The sequence below is a fragment of the Uloborus diversus genome, chromosome 1 (genome assembly GCF_026930045.1).
Source record: "Uloborus diversus isolate 005 chromosome 1, Udiv.v.3.1, whole genome shotgun sequence".
Classification (NCBI taxonomy): domain Eukaryota; kingdom Metazoa; phylum Arthropoda; class Arachnida; order Araneae; family Uloboridae; genus Uloborus; species Uloborus diversus.
The window spans coordinates 179,947,812-179,965,794 of NC_072731.1; the positions used below are offsets into that span (position 1 = coordinate 179,947,812).

General features: G+C 31.2%; 1 protein-coding gene across 5 annotated transcripts in view; it reads right to left on the bottom strand.

Moving 5' to 3' along the window:
- The window catches only part of LOC129223376 (replication factor C subunit 1-like), a 66,028-nt gene that overhangs the window by 4,012 nt on the left and 44,033 nt on the right, over positions 1 to 17,983 (bottom strand). For all 5 annotated transcript variants that reach the window (XM_054857977.1, XM_054857985.1, XM_054857967.1 and 2 more), the window contains 10 exons: positions 15,546 to 15,646; positions 14,985 to 15,099; positions 12,478 to 12,569; positions 11,207 to 11,344; positions 6,420 to 6,515; positions 6,223 to 6,321; positions 4,377 to 4,528; positions 2,987 to 3,104; positions 2,759 to 2,904; positions 46 to 259 (listed from right to left, as the gene is read on the bottom strand). In XM_054857977.1, coding sequence (XP_054713952.1) covers positions 46 to 259; positions 2,759 to 2,904; positions 2,987 to 3,104; positions 4,377 to 4,528; positions 6,223 to 6,321; positions 6,420 to 6,515; positions 11,207 to 11,344; positions 12,478 to 12,569; positions 14,985 to 15,099; positions 15,546 to 15,646 — 1,271 coding nt within the window. The remainder of the gene's footprint in view (positions 1 to 45; positions 260 to 2,758; positions 2,905 to 2,986; positions 3,105 to 4,376; positions 4,529 to 6,222; positions 6,322 to 6,419; positions 6,516 to 11,206; positions 11,345 to 12,477; positions 12,570 to 14,984; positions 15,100 to 15,545; positions 15,647 to 17,983) is intronic.

The window sequence follows — 17,983 nt, forward strand, 5'->3', positions numbered from 1 at the left end:
ATCATAAATAGTAATTTTATGCTAGATGAGTTTATGCTTACTAACCTTTGTATTAATTTTGCTTCTAGGATCTATCTGATTAGGCCACAAAGACAAGTCTATAACAGAATCAAAATCTTCTCGTAAGAGGTGGTAATATTCCATAGTTTTTAAAACATCAGGTATGCCTTCTTGTTCACTGTTTATCAGAGGCTTAGTAAGAGCACGCTTCAGTAGCGGTAAATATTCAAGATTGACATCAGTTTTATTTCCTGTTATTCTTAAAAAGAGATAGAAAAGAACTGAGCATTTGTATTTAATGTTACATTAACATTAATATAAAATAAACTATAAAGTTTAGAACAAGATGAAACAATATAATGAGATAGAAATGAGATTGTAGCTTGTACAAGAAAATGTTCTTATCTAGCAATCAGGGATGTCTATGTATATTTTAACCAACTTCAAAGGGCATAGAATTTATAAGGTATACCGGTAACAGTGCAATCTGTGAAAAAACATAATTGTAACATAAGGGTCATTCTCATAAAAGCAGTCAGTTAGAGATCATTAAGTTTAGAAAAATTAAAAGTGCATGGAATCAGATGAAACCTTTTATAGAGATAGATGTATGCAAGAGCATTATAAAAAAGTTACTAATTGAATAACGCTCTCATGTCAGCAACCATGAAAATTGAGCCATTATTGAGTCGGCATTATTTCATTGTTGAGCACCAAAAATTCAGTAAGTTATTTGTAATTTGATAGTATTTCTTAGCAATATTTGACCTGCATGGAAATGCTTTATTTTAACAAGGCTGAACTGGATCAGGTAACTTAACTGTTTTACTGTTTTAAGTGGTTAACAATTAACATTATCTATGTAGCTCAGGGTCCACTGGAGTTAGGGTTAAAATTTCAACAATCAAAATATCACCAAGCAGGCAATTGCTTTATTCAAATGTAGAAGCAATTTTCACCTGTCATACCTTGATGGGCGATTATCTAGTTTTTTGAATAGTTATCATTAGACCCTCACTTAAGCATCATTCCATCACTAGTGAGGGAATGACAAATTCATTAAAACACGTTGAAGTAGTAATGTCTAACTGATATTTGAATCTATTTGCATACAAATATTCTCAAACGAGGAAGTAACAAATGATTATGCAGTTTTCGTGCATTACTTTATTTTATTTAACATCAAAAACAGATGTGAGGGAGTGACAAGTGCAAAATACCTTATCTGGTTTTATGCTTTTATACAGATCCCAAGAACAAAGTTCCAACAACTTAAAGATGCAAATGTTTTTGTGGGTTACCAGCAGTAAATTACTACTCTTTTGGCTTAAAAAAAAAAATCCATGTGATGCTGGGATTAAAATAGACAGTTGTGAGAAAATTACCCTACCGAATGGGGACCAACTTAAAAATAATTGTGTGAACTAATTTTTAATAAAATTTAATTTTAAATGATATTTTTTGGCTGAAAGTATTCAATATTTTGAAATAAAAACCCAAACATGTGAACTTTTGGCTTGTTTATTTACAAATAAGTCTTGCATTTTTTTTGACTAACAGTGGGGACAAGTGTGGGAATGGAATTTGAGTACCTTAAACTTACATTAAAGATATTTAAAATAAAATATAAAAACTTTACTTTAATTGTATTGGTAAACTTTGTTCTGAAAAATATTTAAACTCCAGAAATGTGAATGAGTCATAAAACATTTTTAAATTATGACAAGGACAAGAAAATGACTGTTTCTGTGAGAGTGACCCATTAGGCACTCTAATTCTGATACGTAATATCACTGTCAGATAGAATACTATGGTGGAGTTACATTGAATTTGTCGGTCCATCGAATTATAACGTTATTACAAACAGTAAAAAAGTTGACTTTCATCCATGCTGCAGATATCATAAGCAGACATATTCAGAAATTAGCGGCCGCAATTTTACATGGGTCTTTGTCACAATATGAGGACCAATATAAGCAGTTTCACCACAGCTTATGTGTTGAGAAAGACCTAGAAGATTTAAAAATCTGTTGAGCTAACCGTAGCTATATTAAAAATCAGTAGTACTTATTCGCTGCCCAAAAATCCTATGATAATGTCCCTAGTTATAATGCAGTTGGAACTCATCTGCATTAACCAAGTGAATGAAACATTTTTGAACACAACTTGTTTAGCTAATTAGCTTCTTATAGCATTTGTTTTCCTTAACACTACACCATTTTTACTTCCTTTTACAACATAGTAAAGGAAGTATTGTAATCGTGAAATTCGTTTCAATTAGCAGCCTAAATTTCCATTTTGCTCATACCCGAATGAATGTTGAGTAGTTTACTCGGTTTGTCCACACATGGATTAGGGTGTATTGAGAAAACCTTTTTGTGGAAATTCAAAATTTTAAGTTGATATCTATCGCCAACGTTTGATACTATGAGACTACTACATACTACTTTTATTATGACTTTTATACTACTTTGAATGTAGAGGCAAAGATTAAACTCTTAGTTTATAATGTTAAACATTCACCGATGTTTCCAGATTTCAGATGAAATATCAAAATCAACTGACTGTTTTAAAAGATAACTTTTGGATTTCCTAAATTTCTGCAGTTCTCAAAGAGCAGCAACACTGATATTAATACACATATTTTTCACATTTTGTAGTTTTGAATAATGTAGTAACTCATAAATTAAAATACGTGTTGCATTAATAATCAGAGTGTTAGAAATCAAGGAAACATATTGATAACTTTTATACTTACTTCATCCTCATGTGAACATGTAGTTCCTGTAGCACGCGATCCATATGATTACGGTTAGAATTTTTCCCAAGCCAAGCAGGGAAATTTATCATTTGCCTCAAATTTCCACATAATAAATCCCCAGGAACAACGCTAGCAAATATTGCCTGGATGGAAAATAAAATAATTAATAACAATAAGGATATCTGTCATTTTTATAACAAAGGATCCCTTCTAAAATGAAATTACCTGAGTGGGTAATAATCCCCAACTATTTTGGTTTCTGATTTGACGATCAATCACATCTCCAATACAAATGCTATCGGCTGCTTGACTTAACAAATTAAGATGTTTCTTTTTGTCTCCTCTGAAAATATAAATGATCAAGAAACTAAAAGTATTATAAAAGCAATGTTAACTGCCACTCATTTGCTCAAGTAACAACACAAATCATATATAAATTGCTAATTATGAAAGTGGGGCAAGTTAATTTTTTGTTGCTACAAGACATTTCTGGGTTTGCTTCAATAAATATATTTTGTAGTTCTACATAAAGGACTTAGCCTACTTTCAATATTAATGAATTACTGAAATCATTTTAAAACTGCTTCTCAACTGGTGTGTCTTAGCCCACTGCTTGCACTGGTGTGCCACGGCATTTTCAAAATTACAGAAATGGAAAGAACAAGGTAGTAAATCTGTCCAAAAGTTTCCGATAGAGTTTAAGAGGTCATCTATAATGTTAGTAGTTTAAATTAAATACCAAAATGAAAAATGCATAACATAGGTGAAACCCTTACTTTACCAGCCTGTAAAGAACTCATACAGAGAATTTGTCCCAGTGCAATAAAGGAGTGATCAGAGTATCACTTCCAGACGACACCATCAGGAGTGCAATGCCTTTTACAGGAAACAAGAAACAAACAGCAGCAAATATATATATATAAATATATATATATGTAATTTGGCTTTGCTGATCTGGCCAAAATGAAACAATTATTACCAGAAATGTGGCAACTGAACCATAATCTGTCAACTACGGACTATGTGCAAATTGAAGTGAACAACATAGAACACAACTCAAGAAATAAGACCAAGGGAGACTTTCAGTTATGATGTTTTCTTGCGGCAATAAGAAACTCCGGGAGAGTTACAGTACATTGTTGGGGCAAATTAGCAAAACTCTTGCTGCCACAGAAAATTACAATAGTTACATTACAATATAAAAACTCAGACAAAAAAAAAAAAACACCAAAAAGACGGTATTAGAGTACAAATGTTCTGCACAGGTTTGGCTAGTTAGAGTAGAAAACATTTAAAAAAAAAATCCTTTCTTAAAATAGAATAGCAATAAAACTACACATCTTTGTTAATAACTTCTCTGATATGAATATTGAATGTTACTCATACATTAACTACATGAGCATCCAACATGGAAATAAATGTCTAACAATTAGTTATCACTGTTTTTTTTTTTTGTTAATTTCACAGAAATATCAGTCAAGATTAGCTGAAAAAAAAGGGGTAACCACATTTCAAAAATGAACATTTTGTTTTAAAGAACACGAAAAAAATGCAATTATATCCCACATTAGTTTGTAATAAAACATTTCATTGAAAACCTAAAGTTGCTACTCACTCTGCTGCTTTTGGCATTACATAAAGATAATTTTCTTGAACGAAAAGAGGAGCAATGGAATAATCATGGAAAAAGAGATCTGATTTATCCATGATAGTTGCTTTAGGATTATTGCCAATGGAAAATACATCTCGAAGTACATCAAAAGGTCCCTGTAATAAAACAAACTTTTTTAAACCACTACAAAGGTAACAATCCTTCATTTTGCTTTTACAAATCATTGTGAATTTATGTAAAGAAGTATTAAATTCAATCCTTAAAAGGCACCTGATTTGGAATTTATCTTTCAAGTGCAAAATTATGCAGAAACTGACAACCTCAGTTGCAACAACATTGGAGGGTTTGTAACATTTTTTAGATTTAAAGCCCAGGTGACAGTACAAACAAGGTTAATTTAGAGACTAAATTTAACAACCTATTGTAAGGTGATGTAATATACAAATTTATACAAAAGAATGACTGGTTTTTCAAAAGAATGACCAAATGGTTCATACACAAAATTAAGAAAAATTTCAAGGACTATTTAAGGACTTTCCAAGGAAAAATAAGTTTTTTTCAAGGACTAGCCAGTATTATTAGAAAGCAGAAATTTTTTACAATAATAAAATAAAAATTGTTGATTTGGTTCCAGTTCATATAAAAGTTTCAGCATAGAGAAAACTTTATACACCCCCAAACTATAAAAGCTACAAAATCAATCTTTAAGCATAGGCAGTAAAAATCAGATTGATTAACACAGACATAAAATCACAATAAAAGAGTGGTATTTAAAAATTGAAAGACTAATGTATAATACAACCGGTAATTTAAAAAAGAAATCAGAAGTGTTTTCAGAATTTCTTTTTGAATTATTCTGTGATTGCACTGCCAGGAATAATATGAAATATTCTCTAATTTCTTTTTTTATTTCATACAAACCTTGATTTTTGAGTCTTATGTGCACAAAAGTTTGACATATAATACAACGTTTTTAATCACATATGATTCGAGAGTGCCAATATTTGAAGCTGCAGATTTGGCAAGTAATGCGGCCCCTTGTCGAGGTTCATTATTAAATAAAATAAACCAAATGAAAAAAATAAGTTAAATAAAATATAAAATAAGCAAATTTAAGCATATGTTTTAATATATGCCAGTTTTTAAAACCATTGAAACATTTACAAGATGTAAAAATATTGGAATCTCAAATACTACATGGAAAATTCTGGCAAAGTGCAAACTCAATGTTGGCAAGTTTCCAAACTTAAGATTTTCATTAAATGAGTCGTAAACTGAAAATTCAGTTAAGTGGAAGAAATCAATTTATTTCATGCATTAAATTTGACTCTGGTTTCTCTTCAAAAAATTTAAATAGATGGCTTTCCAGAGTATAGAAATAAAATTAGTAAAACTGAGGCAAAACTTTCTTTACAAATTTTTTCAACGTACCTTTTTAAAATAAATGAAAGTACAAGGACCAAAGATTCATTGTGACATTTTTCAAGCACTTGAAAATGAAACATTTTATGAGGTTGAAATGAAACTTTTAAACAGTTTTCAAGGCTTTATTTGAGGTGTACGAACACAAAGTGTTTATGTTGAGATTGCCATCAAAAACTTTTAAAGGTGGTCATCAATTTATTGATTTTGTAAACAAAGTTGAAATAAAAAATTTGTTGATATGACTTGAAGTTCATTACAAATTAAAAACATAATTATCATGTTTTAAGTGTATATAACATAAGACTGCATATTTTAAAACAAACAGCGAAGATTGACACTGAAATATTTGAAAGTTGAAATCGTACTTCTTACATCAAATATGTAGTTCAAGAAGTAGGTAAAATATGTTAATAACAGTTCTTACCATTTTTATATGTTTAGTACCTCTACCGATATCTTGTTTAGTTTGCTCAAGGGAGAGGCCTTTGGATTTTGCACTCCACATTGACATATTATGAAGAACCTAGAAACATTGATGTTAAAAGAAATATCTAGCTTATTTTGAGGTTGATGAATATATATATATATATATAAAAAGAAAGAAAAAGTAAAAGTTCAAACCTGCCGAACATCTTGATTTGAAGCTACAATTACATCTTGTAATGCATTAGGTGGAACTTTGATGCCTTCTTTGAATGCTATAGACATCATAGCTGCCTGAAATTTTTTAGAAGAAATATAATTAAAATATCCATACATGTAAGTACATACACATTTTGATTATTAACCAAACCTACATCAAGTAAATAGCAAAGTTTTGAAAATTTTACTATCCTCAATAAAAAATAATAGCAGAAAGTTAACACTGACTAATCTATGAGCTGAAACACAGTGCCGGCTCTACTACAAGGCTAACACTTCCACAAGCACCAAATGGCAGATCACTATGAACTTCTAAATATTATTTTTCTTACTCGGCACTTTTAACTGACAATTCCAAAAACTAGGAGACAATATTACAACATTGCAATTATTTTTTAAAACCTTTTTTTCAATGAGGCTCACGATCTCTTCTCATTAGATGCAGGAATGCATGCACAAACATGTTGTTTTTATCATTAGGTAAAATTTGTAATTACATTCAGTAAATCGAGATTCCTCCCCCCCCCCCAAAAAAAAATGTTCAGGGAGCCTTTGGTAGCTCCTAAGATCCTTATTTATATATTACTTAAACAATTGAGTTTTAAAAAATGTTCTATATATCCATCAACCATCTGCTGTGCTCATTTTCCAGCAATGCATGGGTGAAACACTACAGTGGGAGGCAGGGCTGGAGACAGGGGCGGCATTTCAGCATTTCGTTTGGGGGGTCGAGCTACTTGAACATGAATTTTCTCAGTACGGTATAAATTAAATATTGGTTAACAGGAAGGAATAATAAAATGGTTTTAATGTTAAGAATAATTAGGTTTGTTAAGAACTATAAATTTTTTTGCGACCAGAGCTTTAAATTTATTTTGTACTCACAAAATATCTCGATAGTAGTTTTTAGTCTGCTATTCTTGGGGTCAGGAAGAACAGAAAATTTTGTAACTATATTTAATCAATATCCAGTGTTTTGCTTTTTTTCCAGGATAGCTAAAGATGAAGGTCTCGCTTGCCACATTGCGGTTCGAAAGTATTTCTGTAACCTCCTGAGACACAAGTCATTTTTAAAATGACTGACCAGATTGAAAGAGACAAAAAACAATGGAAGCAAGAAAGTTATGTTAAAAAACACACTTCCTTCAGATATCTCTTTTTCAAATAATCAAGAAAGCTTTCTAAATTGGGCTAGTATTTATTTTGCGTCATCGAAAAGTATAGTCGTAATTCACAAAACAATTCCTCTTCCCTCATACTCTGAATTTTTCTTATAAGTGCAGTGGCACAGCGAAGGGGGGGGGGGTGGTGGAAACACCCCTAGAGCCATTGGTTTTAACGTAAACGCAAATTCTAATGTAGTAGTTTACGCATATGAAGGGGCTGTTTTGATCAAAAGCTCCGCTTCAGAAGGTGATTTTCATCAAAAAATACCCTTCAAAAGATATTTTTCATCAAAAAAAAAAAAACTCTCCAGAAGGTATTTTTGATCAAAAAACCCCCTTCAGAAGAAATTTCTGGTTGCGCTAGTGTACTAAGGTAATATTTTCTTCTTCGGTTTCTATAACCAACAGACTAACCTACATAAGACCGAAAAGAAATGTATCTCATCAAATCCTGCCTCAATTTCTTGAAAAACTGAGTTGATTATTTTATTCAAAATATTAATTCAATATTTTGACTACAACTTCATGTGGGTTTTGTCACCTCTTCTACATTGTCATACAGTAAAAATTGTTATAGAAAGTTTTGTCACACAAAGTTCCACACTTGGTTCAAGTATGCATTAGTGCAAAAATTACTAAGAGTTTCAATTGTCAATCCAATAATTGAGATTGAAATTTTTATGATTCAGTGTAGCATTGTTCAGAAAACGCTCCGCAGGAAATAAAATAAACAAAAATTCAAACAAAGTCACATATATTAAAATAACATTATATTTTCTATCTTTGAGAAGGTCGCTTTCCAGTAATTCTTCCAGGGAGTTTTTATAGGTTTAACTCTTGAATACCATTTGTGTCACACTGAGATTGTCAAGTTAAGAGCCCCAAAATATATTTGTTGTTGATGTGAAAGTAACTTTTGATGTGGGAAGTTTCTCAAAAATAGCATATCTTTACAAAACGTTTCTATGAAAGCATATAATACATATGTATCGCGTTGCTAAAATGTGTTTCCAGTACCGGTAATTACTAAACCCTTACTAGCTAAACATTAATCATGAGCATTAAATTTATGTAAAATGACGTGGATTTTACGTGTAAAAATTGCGCAGTCTCCACACTATACGGGCATCTCATACAAGATGCACCATCATAACATAGATTACACAATTTTGAAATATTTAATCCATATGAAGAAATTCCTTCTTTAGTTAAGGCAAACCATTATTCTCCATCAGTTTTTTCTGTTCTGAAAATGCAGGCAAATGATTTTCTATATCTAAATTGAATTTACCCATTTTTTATTTTTCTCAGTGAAAAATTTGGGGGTGCAACCGCCCCCTCTTGACCCCCCTATTTGCCGCCCCTGGCTGGAGAGAGACCACGGCAGCATGGTCGGAAACTATGGGCCTAGCTCGGAATTGGAGTAGCTTAAGTTTTACAACTTGACAAAGAGCCCACCTTGGCTCTCGGTTGCCCCAGTGAGAGGTTATTTTATAAATCAGAAGTCTGTCCTGAAGGGTTTAAAGGAAAGTTAATTTGTCTAGGTATATTCAGTAAAAAAAAAAATAAAAAAATATATCTATAAAATAATAAAAAAAATAATAATAAAAAACAACTATTTGAAGCGTTATAATTATAATACAGCAGTTCTCAACCAGTGGTTCGCCAACCCCTTGGGGTTCGTGAACCACTGGTTTGTGAAAAAAATATTGTTATGGTGGAGTTTTAACATGCCTGTTTCTGATGAAGTTTCATGTTCAAGTGGTTTCAAGCAAATTTTGCTCCTTTTTTATTCATTTTGTCTCTCACACATTCAATACTCTTAGCTTGAATATATTTGCATACTTCCAGACATATGTTACATTTAAATAATTTAGTCTGTCATTGCAAAGTGCCGGTTTTTGCGCTTCCATTGACAATGATAGGTGATAGCCCTGAAGCCATGCTGAAAAAGCTCTACCTATGAATACAATGTCCTCAGATGAAAGAATTTGAAAGCTTTTGTTTCTTCAGAAGCTTTTGATCGGAAGGATTGATAGACTTTATGAAAACATTGCATGGAGCATATACGAGCGTCTAAAATATTTTGATTAGAAAATTTTCATGGGTGAAAGTTTGTCAGCGGGAGGTTTACGCAGTTAAAAAAAAAAAAAAATCAACGGAGTTTAACCATGCAACATAATTTGCGTATATGTAAATAAGGAATTTATGAAATTTGTGTAGAAAATTTCTTTTGAAGTGAGTGAGCTTAACAATATTTGTTTTGTAAAAAATTACCTTTTGTGTAAAAATTAGAGTAAATGCATATATTGAACATTGACGCTTTTATTATTTCTCAATATACAGTTTACACCACACTTAAAGCATAATTACAAGAAAATTCTTCAGCAATCAAACGATTAATGTAAGCAGTAAATCTTCATCAAACAGCTAGGTTTGTAGTCCTTTTCAAGAAGACTTAAACCTAGATATTTCTCATTTTACTGTAAGAAAAAAGCTCATTTAGTTAATCTGAGAATTCCCTGAAAGGTATTTTAAAGATCATTCTTTAATTGACTTCTGATTTAGTAATAATAGAGAAAAATGTACCTTAGGGTCAGAAAAATTTCAGCCAAACTTATTTTGAGCATCTTTGTTCCACAAATATTCCATTTTCATAATTTTTTCAAAGTTGATTGAAGCTCAACATAGAATAATCACTGTGTTTATTTTTTTGTGTATTTGTTTAGCAATCATTTTAGTATGTAGCAATATTTGTAATTCTATATTTTGCAATTATGTTTTCATTCTTGTTATAAATTATGCAGCAGCTAACTAAAAAAAGTCTCACAAATTTTATTGTCAATGTGTAGTTGTGTGCGCACACTTTTTTTTTTGCTTGTTACTCATTGCCTAGTACCCAAGGGGGAAAAGGTTGGGAACCGCTATTATAATATATCAGCATAGTAGCAGAGAAAGTGGCAAAATCTACACTGTTTTTGGAATAGTTTGAGTTATTACAGAATAGAAAGTTTTATAAAATTCCATAAAGAACTCCTTTTTTTTTTGTCTTTCTTCTTATCACTTGCAAAAGCTTTCTGGCTTAGGGACAGTAACTTACTGCAAAATATCCATGCTTTGCCTTCAATTCACAAGTCGAACCGCACCATGCTGCGGATACTCACTGGCAAGATAAATTCACTTTATCTATCAGTTTGATGACACTGTTAGTTTTAATGAGATGACATCTGCTTCCAGCTTGGTTATCCACTATTCCTGACTGAGGAGTTCTAATAAGAACGAAACTGCAGTCTCATGATGTGATAACCGAGCTGTCTGGTATAACTGCATGTACATAGTGATTTTTATTACCATTTTCGTTTTACACTTTAAAAAAAATTCTTGGCCAATGAACAATTTTCCATAATTATCCAAATAATCCAAGATTGAAAAATTCACTTAATTTTCCTGGATTTTGCATTTGTTTCACCATTGCTTCAAAAATAGGAATAATATCTTAGCTTTCTGCTATTCTCAACAACTAGATGCAAACAAGATGAAACCTAAAAGTTGAATTCCTTTTGGAAAGTAACCATAGACCCAAAGAAATAAGAAACTTACTTTGATTTGCTCAACTCTTGGCTTCTGAAATCTTAAATCAAAACAATAGTTACTCAACGATCTTATTTTTGTATGATTTCTGTCATTGCATATACAAATGATTGGCACTTTTGAGGCTTTAATAAAATCAATTAGTTCCTGAAATGGGAGAGAAATTAATGAACAACTGGTTTTTATTGCACACAGCAAAAAAATGAAAAATATTTCAAAGAAAAAAAAATACTCTTTTTTGGTTACAAGTTACACAAATGAATATAATACTTGGCAGACAGCAGAAAAGCTAATAAAGCAATGCCAACTGATTAGATTATAAGCATATTATCATTTATTAGTTAACACTGAGTATGTAATACAGTTTAAGAACAATTCTTGAATTTTATATAAAAAACAATAAAAAAACTCCCTTATTTTGACTGAAACTGAAAGACGGGTGGTTCTGAAAATATTTTATTACCTATTCAAAAGAAATAGAGTAGCAAATCCAAACATAAAATCAATATTATTTTTAAAATTAAAAAATCCTATTTCCATGTTTTGCAACATAGATTATATCTACTCAACACATTTTTTCTGAATCAGAACAGTAGCATTTTCTCTTTTGAAATAGTGCATTACTGAGTCATTACTACTTTCCAGAAATATGTCAACAGTTTTTATTGTTTATATTGTTGCCGAAAAAACCTGACAAACTGAAGGTCTGTCATTTATGATTTGGCTTTTTAAACCATGCATGAGATTGCCAAAAATGGAAAGAGGAATTCATGCAAAACAGAAAATTTAAAAAGAAAGTGCTCTAAAATTAGGACTGCGGAGTTGAAGGACAAATGACCGACTTTGGAGATATTTAGGGTCTCTTTGATTTTGAGTAAAGGAGACTCCCAACTCCTTTACCCAAAATCAGTCCCAGTCTGACTCTGACTCGGCAAGTCACTGGCAGAGTTGCAGACTTTGAGGAAAAATGACCGACTCCAACTCTTGAAACATTAAACCTTCGACTCTCGACTCGGCAGCTCTGACAATGACTTAAGATCAGGTTTTAATCAGTTTGCCATTTTGACCAAATTTGAGACCAAATTTGCATTTCCAACTGCTTTAGAACAAAAAATTATCTTCTGTGATGAACCTTTCTTAACTTTCATAAAAATGCACTAACCGTAAAAATTAAATCAAATGGGATGGTGAACATTATTTTTATGCTTCAACTGGCTAAAAGTAGCACATTGCATTCGATTTTGATCAAAGCCTAATAAATTGATTTGAAAGCTGCTTACTCGCATTCCGCCTCGATCCTCATTTCCAGCCATGCCATCAACTTCATCCATTACAATGACATGATTACTAGATACCTTCCCAGCAGATGAATCTAAAGTAAATTACATTAGCTTTTTTGAAACAAACTGTAATGCACTCTCACACACATTTGTATACATCTGCTCATAAAAACAGATATTAAAAAGAAATTGTTTTCATCTTTAGGATATTTTTTGGGTGCAAGGGAAATATTCTATTGCACTCTCATTTCAGTAAAGAGATTTTCATACTTTATACATTACAAATATCTTTATACAAAAAATGTTACAGAGGTACATCAAAACTATTTTTTTTAACAATTTTATTTTTTTCAATTCTTCACAAAAAGCAGCATTAAATAATTGGGCAACATCTTATATCTTTAAACGAGCAATTTTGGGGGAATATATATATTTCTTATCTCAGAAACGGCTCTAACAATTTGGATGAAATTTTGGATTTAATTGTAGTTTTGCATTCTAAGTTCATCTACATCAGTGTTTTTTCTGTAAAAATGCGATTTTTTACAAAAAACAGTTTTTTAATATAAAGTCAAATTGAGTTAAGCCTTGAAGTAAACTGTGAGTTGACGCATCAGGCAGACGATTTGCAACCATAACAATGAAAATTTGTCTCTTCTCGCTTTAAAATTTTATACTTGCTTAGGGTTGCCAGGCTTGGCTGATATTGGCCACTTTGGCTCATTTCACTCACACTTGGCTAAAAAGAAATTCAAAAGCACTATGTAAGTCGAGATAAGGTTTGGTTTTTAAATCAAAACTATTGCTTGGCCATCTTATTTTATTTTGGCTTCTTATAGCTGAAATGATTATAATGCTGATGAAGTGTTTACATGTATATCTCTCGTTTCTCGGAAGCATCGAGAACCTTAATATTTCGTTAACGTGATGCTTTTCAAGTATATTTAAAAAAGTATCGAACCTTAGAAAAACACGAGTTGACAAAAAATAATTCTTTTAAAGCCGAGCGAGGCTCGGTTGTCCAGGTACTTTGTTTTTATGAGGTCAGTTAAAGTAAGAGCTGCTGTACTAACTAGAGCAACGAAATAATCCTGAATTTTATAACTCAGTTGTTAGTAGGATGAATAGACTAAAGAAATTTATGACAAAGAATTTTAGATTTTTAAAAATGATTATTTATTCATAACAAGAAAAAAATTCCTGTGGAAAATGTACATGATTCACTTACTTTTTGATCCATTGCAAAATTTCCAGATTTTTCCACCACAACACAAATCTGAGTTGAAAAGTCACCAGGAACTAAATTATTCTATTAACCCACCTCCCTTCATTACATTTTAAATAAACATTGGCATGCGTTTTCTCGACTGACATATGGTAATGATTAATTACTAGCTGATGTACATAACATTTGCCAATTTATTAGAAGTTAAGACCTTCTGATAAAAGGGTACAATAGATTGAGTTTAAATTATGTGTAGCATATTTCAAATATATTCAGGCCTTAATATTTATTTACAATATGTATTTTTGAAAAATGCTGCAGTTTATCATTACTATTTTTCTGGGCTTGGCTGTTTGGTCGATTGGTAAATGAAATTTTTTTAAATATTTCTTGATCAAAATATTTCATTCAAACATTTACATTATGTTTTACTTGTTAGCTTAGAGAAATAACTAAAATGCTCATTAGAGTCATTCCATTTCAAATCAAGCAGGCAGTTCTGAAAAGTGTAGCATGACACTAGTCATAGTAACATAACACTAGTTAAGGAACATTGGTAATAATGCTTCAGATTTTTACTATTAATTATCACAGAACCAAAGGGCAGAACTTTCAGGAAGGAAGTGCTTTAGATTTTCTCATTAAACTGTAAAGTTTTTACATGTTTTAAGAACATAAAATTTGACTTCTTATGCAAATCCAAAAATGAAGGCTAAATTTCAAAATCTTAAAAAAAAAAAAAAAAAAAAAAAAAAAAAAAAAAAAAAAAAAAAAAAAAAAAAAAGTAAAATCAAATTAAAAAATCAAGAGACTTTTGTCATTTCATATTGCCAAAATTGCGCAAAAAAAAAAAAAAAAAGTCTTAATATGAGATAACTGAATTATATTAAATTATTAAATGAAATTTTGTCAGTAACAAATTCCAGGAGTTGATTGAATTTAGTGGAAAAACTTGTACAAATCTGTCAGTGAAGTAGCCATAAAAAAAATCATTGGAATGCTTCTAAGTTTCAGCAGGAGATGTATATCACCAAATCCTTGGCAATGCCCTTGAAATCTATGATATGTTGAAAAATTTATAAAGAGCTAAAATTTTAAAACTATAATTGCATTATGCAATTACAGTTTTAAAATTTTATATATAATAAAATTATTATATATATTTTAATTATAATGTTTTTATAATATAGGCATAGTGTCATACATTAATTTATAGTTGAATTTTACCAAAATATGAACCAAAAAATATTATAAATACTTATAAAAGCAGTTAATTCTTTACCTTTGAAACAATCTGCTAACGTTTGATTTCCAAGCAATTGTGAAACAGATTGTTGTAAATATTTCTTGGATCTTGTGTCAGATGCATTTAATTCAAAATAATCATATCCAGTTTCCTAAAATGTAATAGTTAAAAATTTAGTTTCATACTTTGGAATATGTATCTATAGTTAGGGAAAACCTAACCTGACAGCATTCTGAAGGCTATGCAGATCCCAATCACAGCATTACAACACTGCCAGGTTAAGTTTGCCCCAACTATACATGTCTGATTTTTTGAGGGGGTATTAATAAGAAAAAGAAAATTATGAAAACGAAAACAAATTAAAGCAAATGAAAAATAAAATTTCCAAGGAAGAGGGAGGGGGTGGAGTGAAACCTAATTCCTCAATTCCTCCGTAAAAATAAAATCAAATTAGCAAATTTCTCATGTTAGCCGTATTTTATTCAAAATTGTCTCTACTGATCTAATCATTTCAAAAAACAACAATACCCCAATACTCACGTAACATAAAAGTCTGATTTATGATTTTGATAAAAAACTAAAATGTATTTCACCTACTTTACAGACTAACTGGGCAGTTGTCGTCTTTCCAACACCTGGAGGTCCTGACAAAAGGGCAGCTTTGTAACCAGAGCCATCGTCTTGAGCATTCCATCGACCTATACAAAATATACATAGAAAAATCATTCAAGTACATCCTTAACAATGCCTGTGGTTTGTACATAAAATTGGATTTTTTTTGAAAATGAGTATTTAAGGAATTTTCAAGGGTAAAATAAGGTTTTTCAAGAACTAGTTTGGACTAGTTGAAAGCATGAATTTTTTTACAATAAAAAAATATTAAGTGCTGATTCAGTTCTAGTGCAAATAAAAGTTTCAGCATTGGACAAAACTTTTTACACCACACTCTAGAACAGGGGTTCCCAACTTGTGGGATCGACCACCAAGGGGGGTTGTGAAGCATTTCTTAGGGGGTCGCGACATTATCCCTATCATATCATTGCATAGTTGAAAAATTGAAATAATACATAGGGGGGGAAAATAGCATTATTTTAGAGTAGGGTCAGTCCTTGAGTGCAATGGCAAATCCAGGAGAAGGGCTATGGGGCTACAGCAACCACCATCTCCATCTCATGCTAGAGAACCTGATCCCCTAACATCCTCTAAGATTATCTTAAGCTTTGGTTTAAGGACAATCTCCACAAATTTCCGCGAAAAGAGTCCCGAATTCACTCCCTATAACATCATCCAAAATCGTTTTTGGAACTTCAATTTCCAATACTTTCTGTGAGAGATTCTCTAAACCCCAATCCTTATCCTGAAAGATGTCCTGTAGTTTCCTTTTTAAAACTTAACTTTTGAAACATTCTGAAGAAGAGTTCTGAACCCCATCCCGTCCCTTAACTTCATCAAAAAAAAAAAAAGCATTTTGTTTCCTAAAAAAATTTGAGGAGAGTGCCTGCTGTTCCCTATCACATAAAAAGTCAGATAAAAATTTGTTTTTAGGGCTTAAATTTCAAAAAAAAAAAAAAAAAAAAAAATCAGGATGAGAGTCTCTGAACATATCTACTTCTCATAAAAGATAACCTACTATTATTTTTTTTTTTTTTTTGGACTTTAATTTAGAAAAATTTCCTTGGGAGTACCCTAAATCCGCTCTCCCCTTACATCATTGAACTTGTCTAAAATTTTGTTTTTAGAACTTGAATTTTGAAAAAAAAAATACTCCAGGGGAGAGGAGATCCAAATTCAAACCTTTTGCCTAATGTTTACAAATATGGTCTATAATTGCATTTTTAGAATCGCAAATTCCAAATGTTCCGGAGAATAGGTGGCCCAAACCCCTTTTCTTTTCATAACTGTAACAAAGATAGCCAACAACTAAGCTTATTCAAGACGTATAATTTTCATGAAATTAGAGAGCAGCTCCAATCCATTTCACTTCTTCCCAATTGTTAAAAATCGTCTAAAACTTCATTGCTAGCCAATTTTCCCAGTAAAAGTCAATGAAAGAAGAAAAAAGCATGAAAAAAGGCTTAATGCATCTTGAAAATATTACAAAAAAAAAAAAAAAAAAAAAAAAAAAAAAAAAAAAAAAAGTCAAAAATAAAAAAAAAAATAATGAAATATCAAAAAATGAAAAAATTGGAAAGAAGGGTATTGAGATGGGAGAAAATGTCTCTCGGTCTGTCCCCCCCCCCCCCAATAACTTTTGAGTGAATAGTCCAATTCAAAACATTTTTTTTGTTTGAAAGATTTCGGCAATTACACCTTATCCCTATATTTCACTTTTTTTTTGATTTGAACTATTTTTTGTTCAATTTTGAACAACTTAAAAAAACCTAAACGTGGAAATTCAAGGTAATTCCGAACTGTGAGGCGAATTTGCTTCAAGCAAACTTTGTAGGAAAAAGCTTTTGATGAAAAACTTGTATATAAAATATCTTTTTGATTTGAATAATTTTCCCTTCAATTTTGAACAATTCAAATCCCTTAACATTAGCGTTTACAGGGAAACTGAAAGTCAACGTAGAATCCGTACTTGAAGGTGGATTTACTTCAAACAAATTTTGTTGGACATAGCTTGACGACCAACTCCCGACTCAGAGCATTTTACGGCACCCGACTCTGACTCCTGTGCCCGACAATTAGTCGAACTCTGACTTCGTAGCTTTGGTAAAAATTTATACAAGGAGGAAAAATGACTGATTTCGATTCTTGGATATTCAACTACGACTCCTTTATCCCAAAATGAGATCGACTCCAACTCCGAAGCCATGGTTTTAACTGTGAAATAATTATTGTTGATATGCCTTGTTTTTATTTTCACTTTAAATTTAGGTACTCAGTTTTCGGCAGATAAATTTGAAGTCATTTATGTTTCTACATAAAGATATGCACAGACGATTTTTTTTTTTGACAATGAAAATTTCTTTAAGTTGACATTTTATTGCAGGGGAAAAAGAAATGTTTTTTTTTTAATGTATTTATTTTAA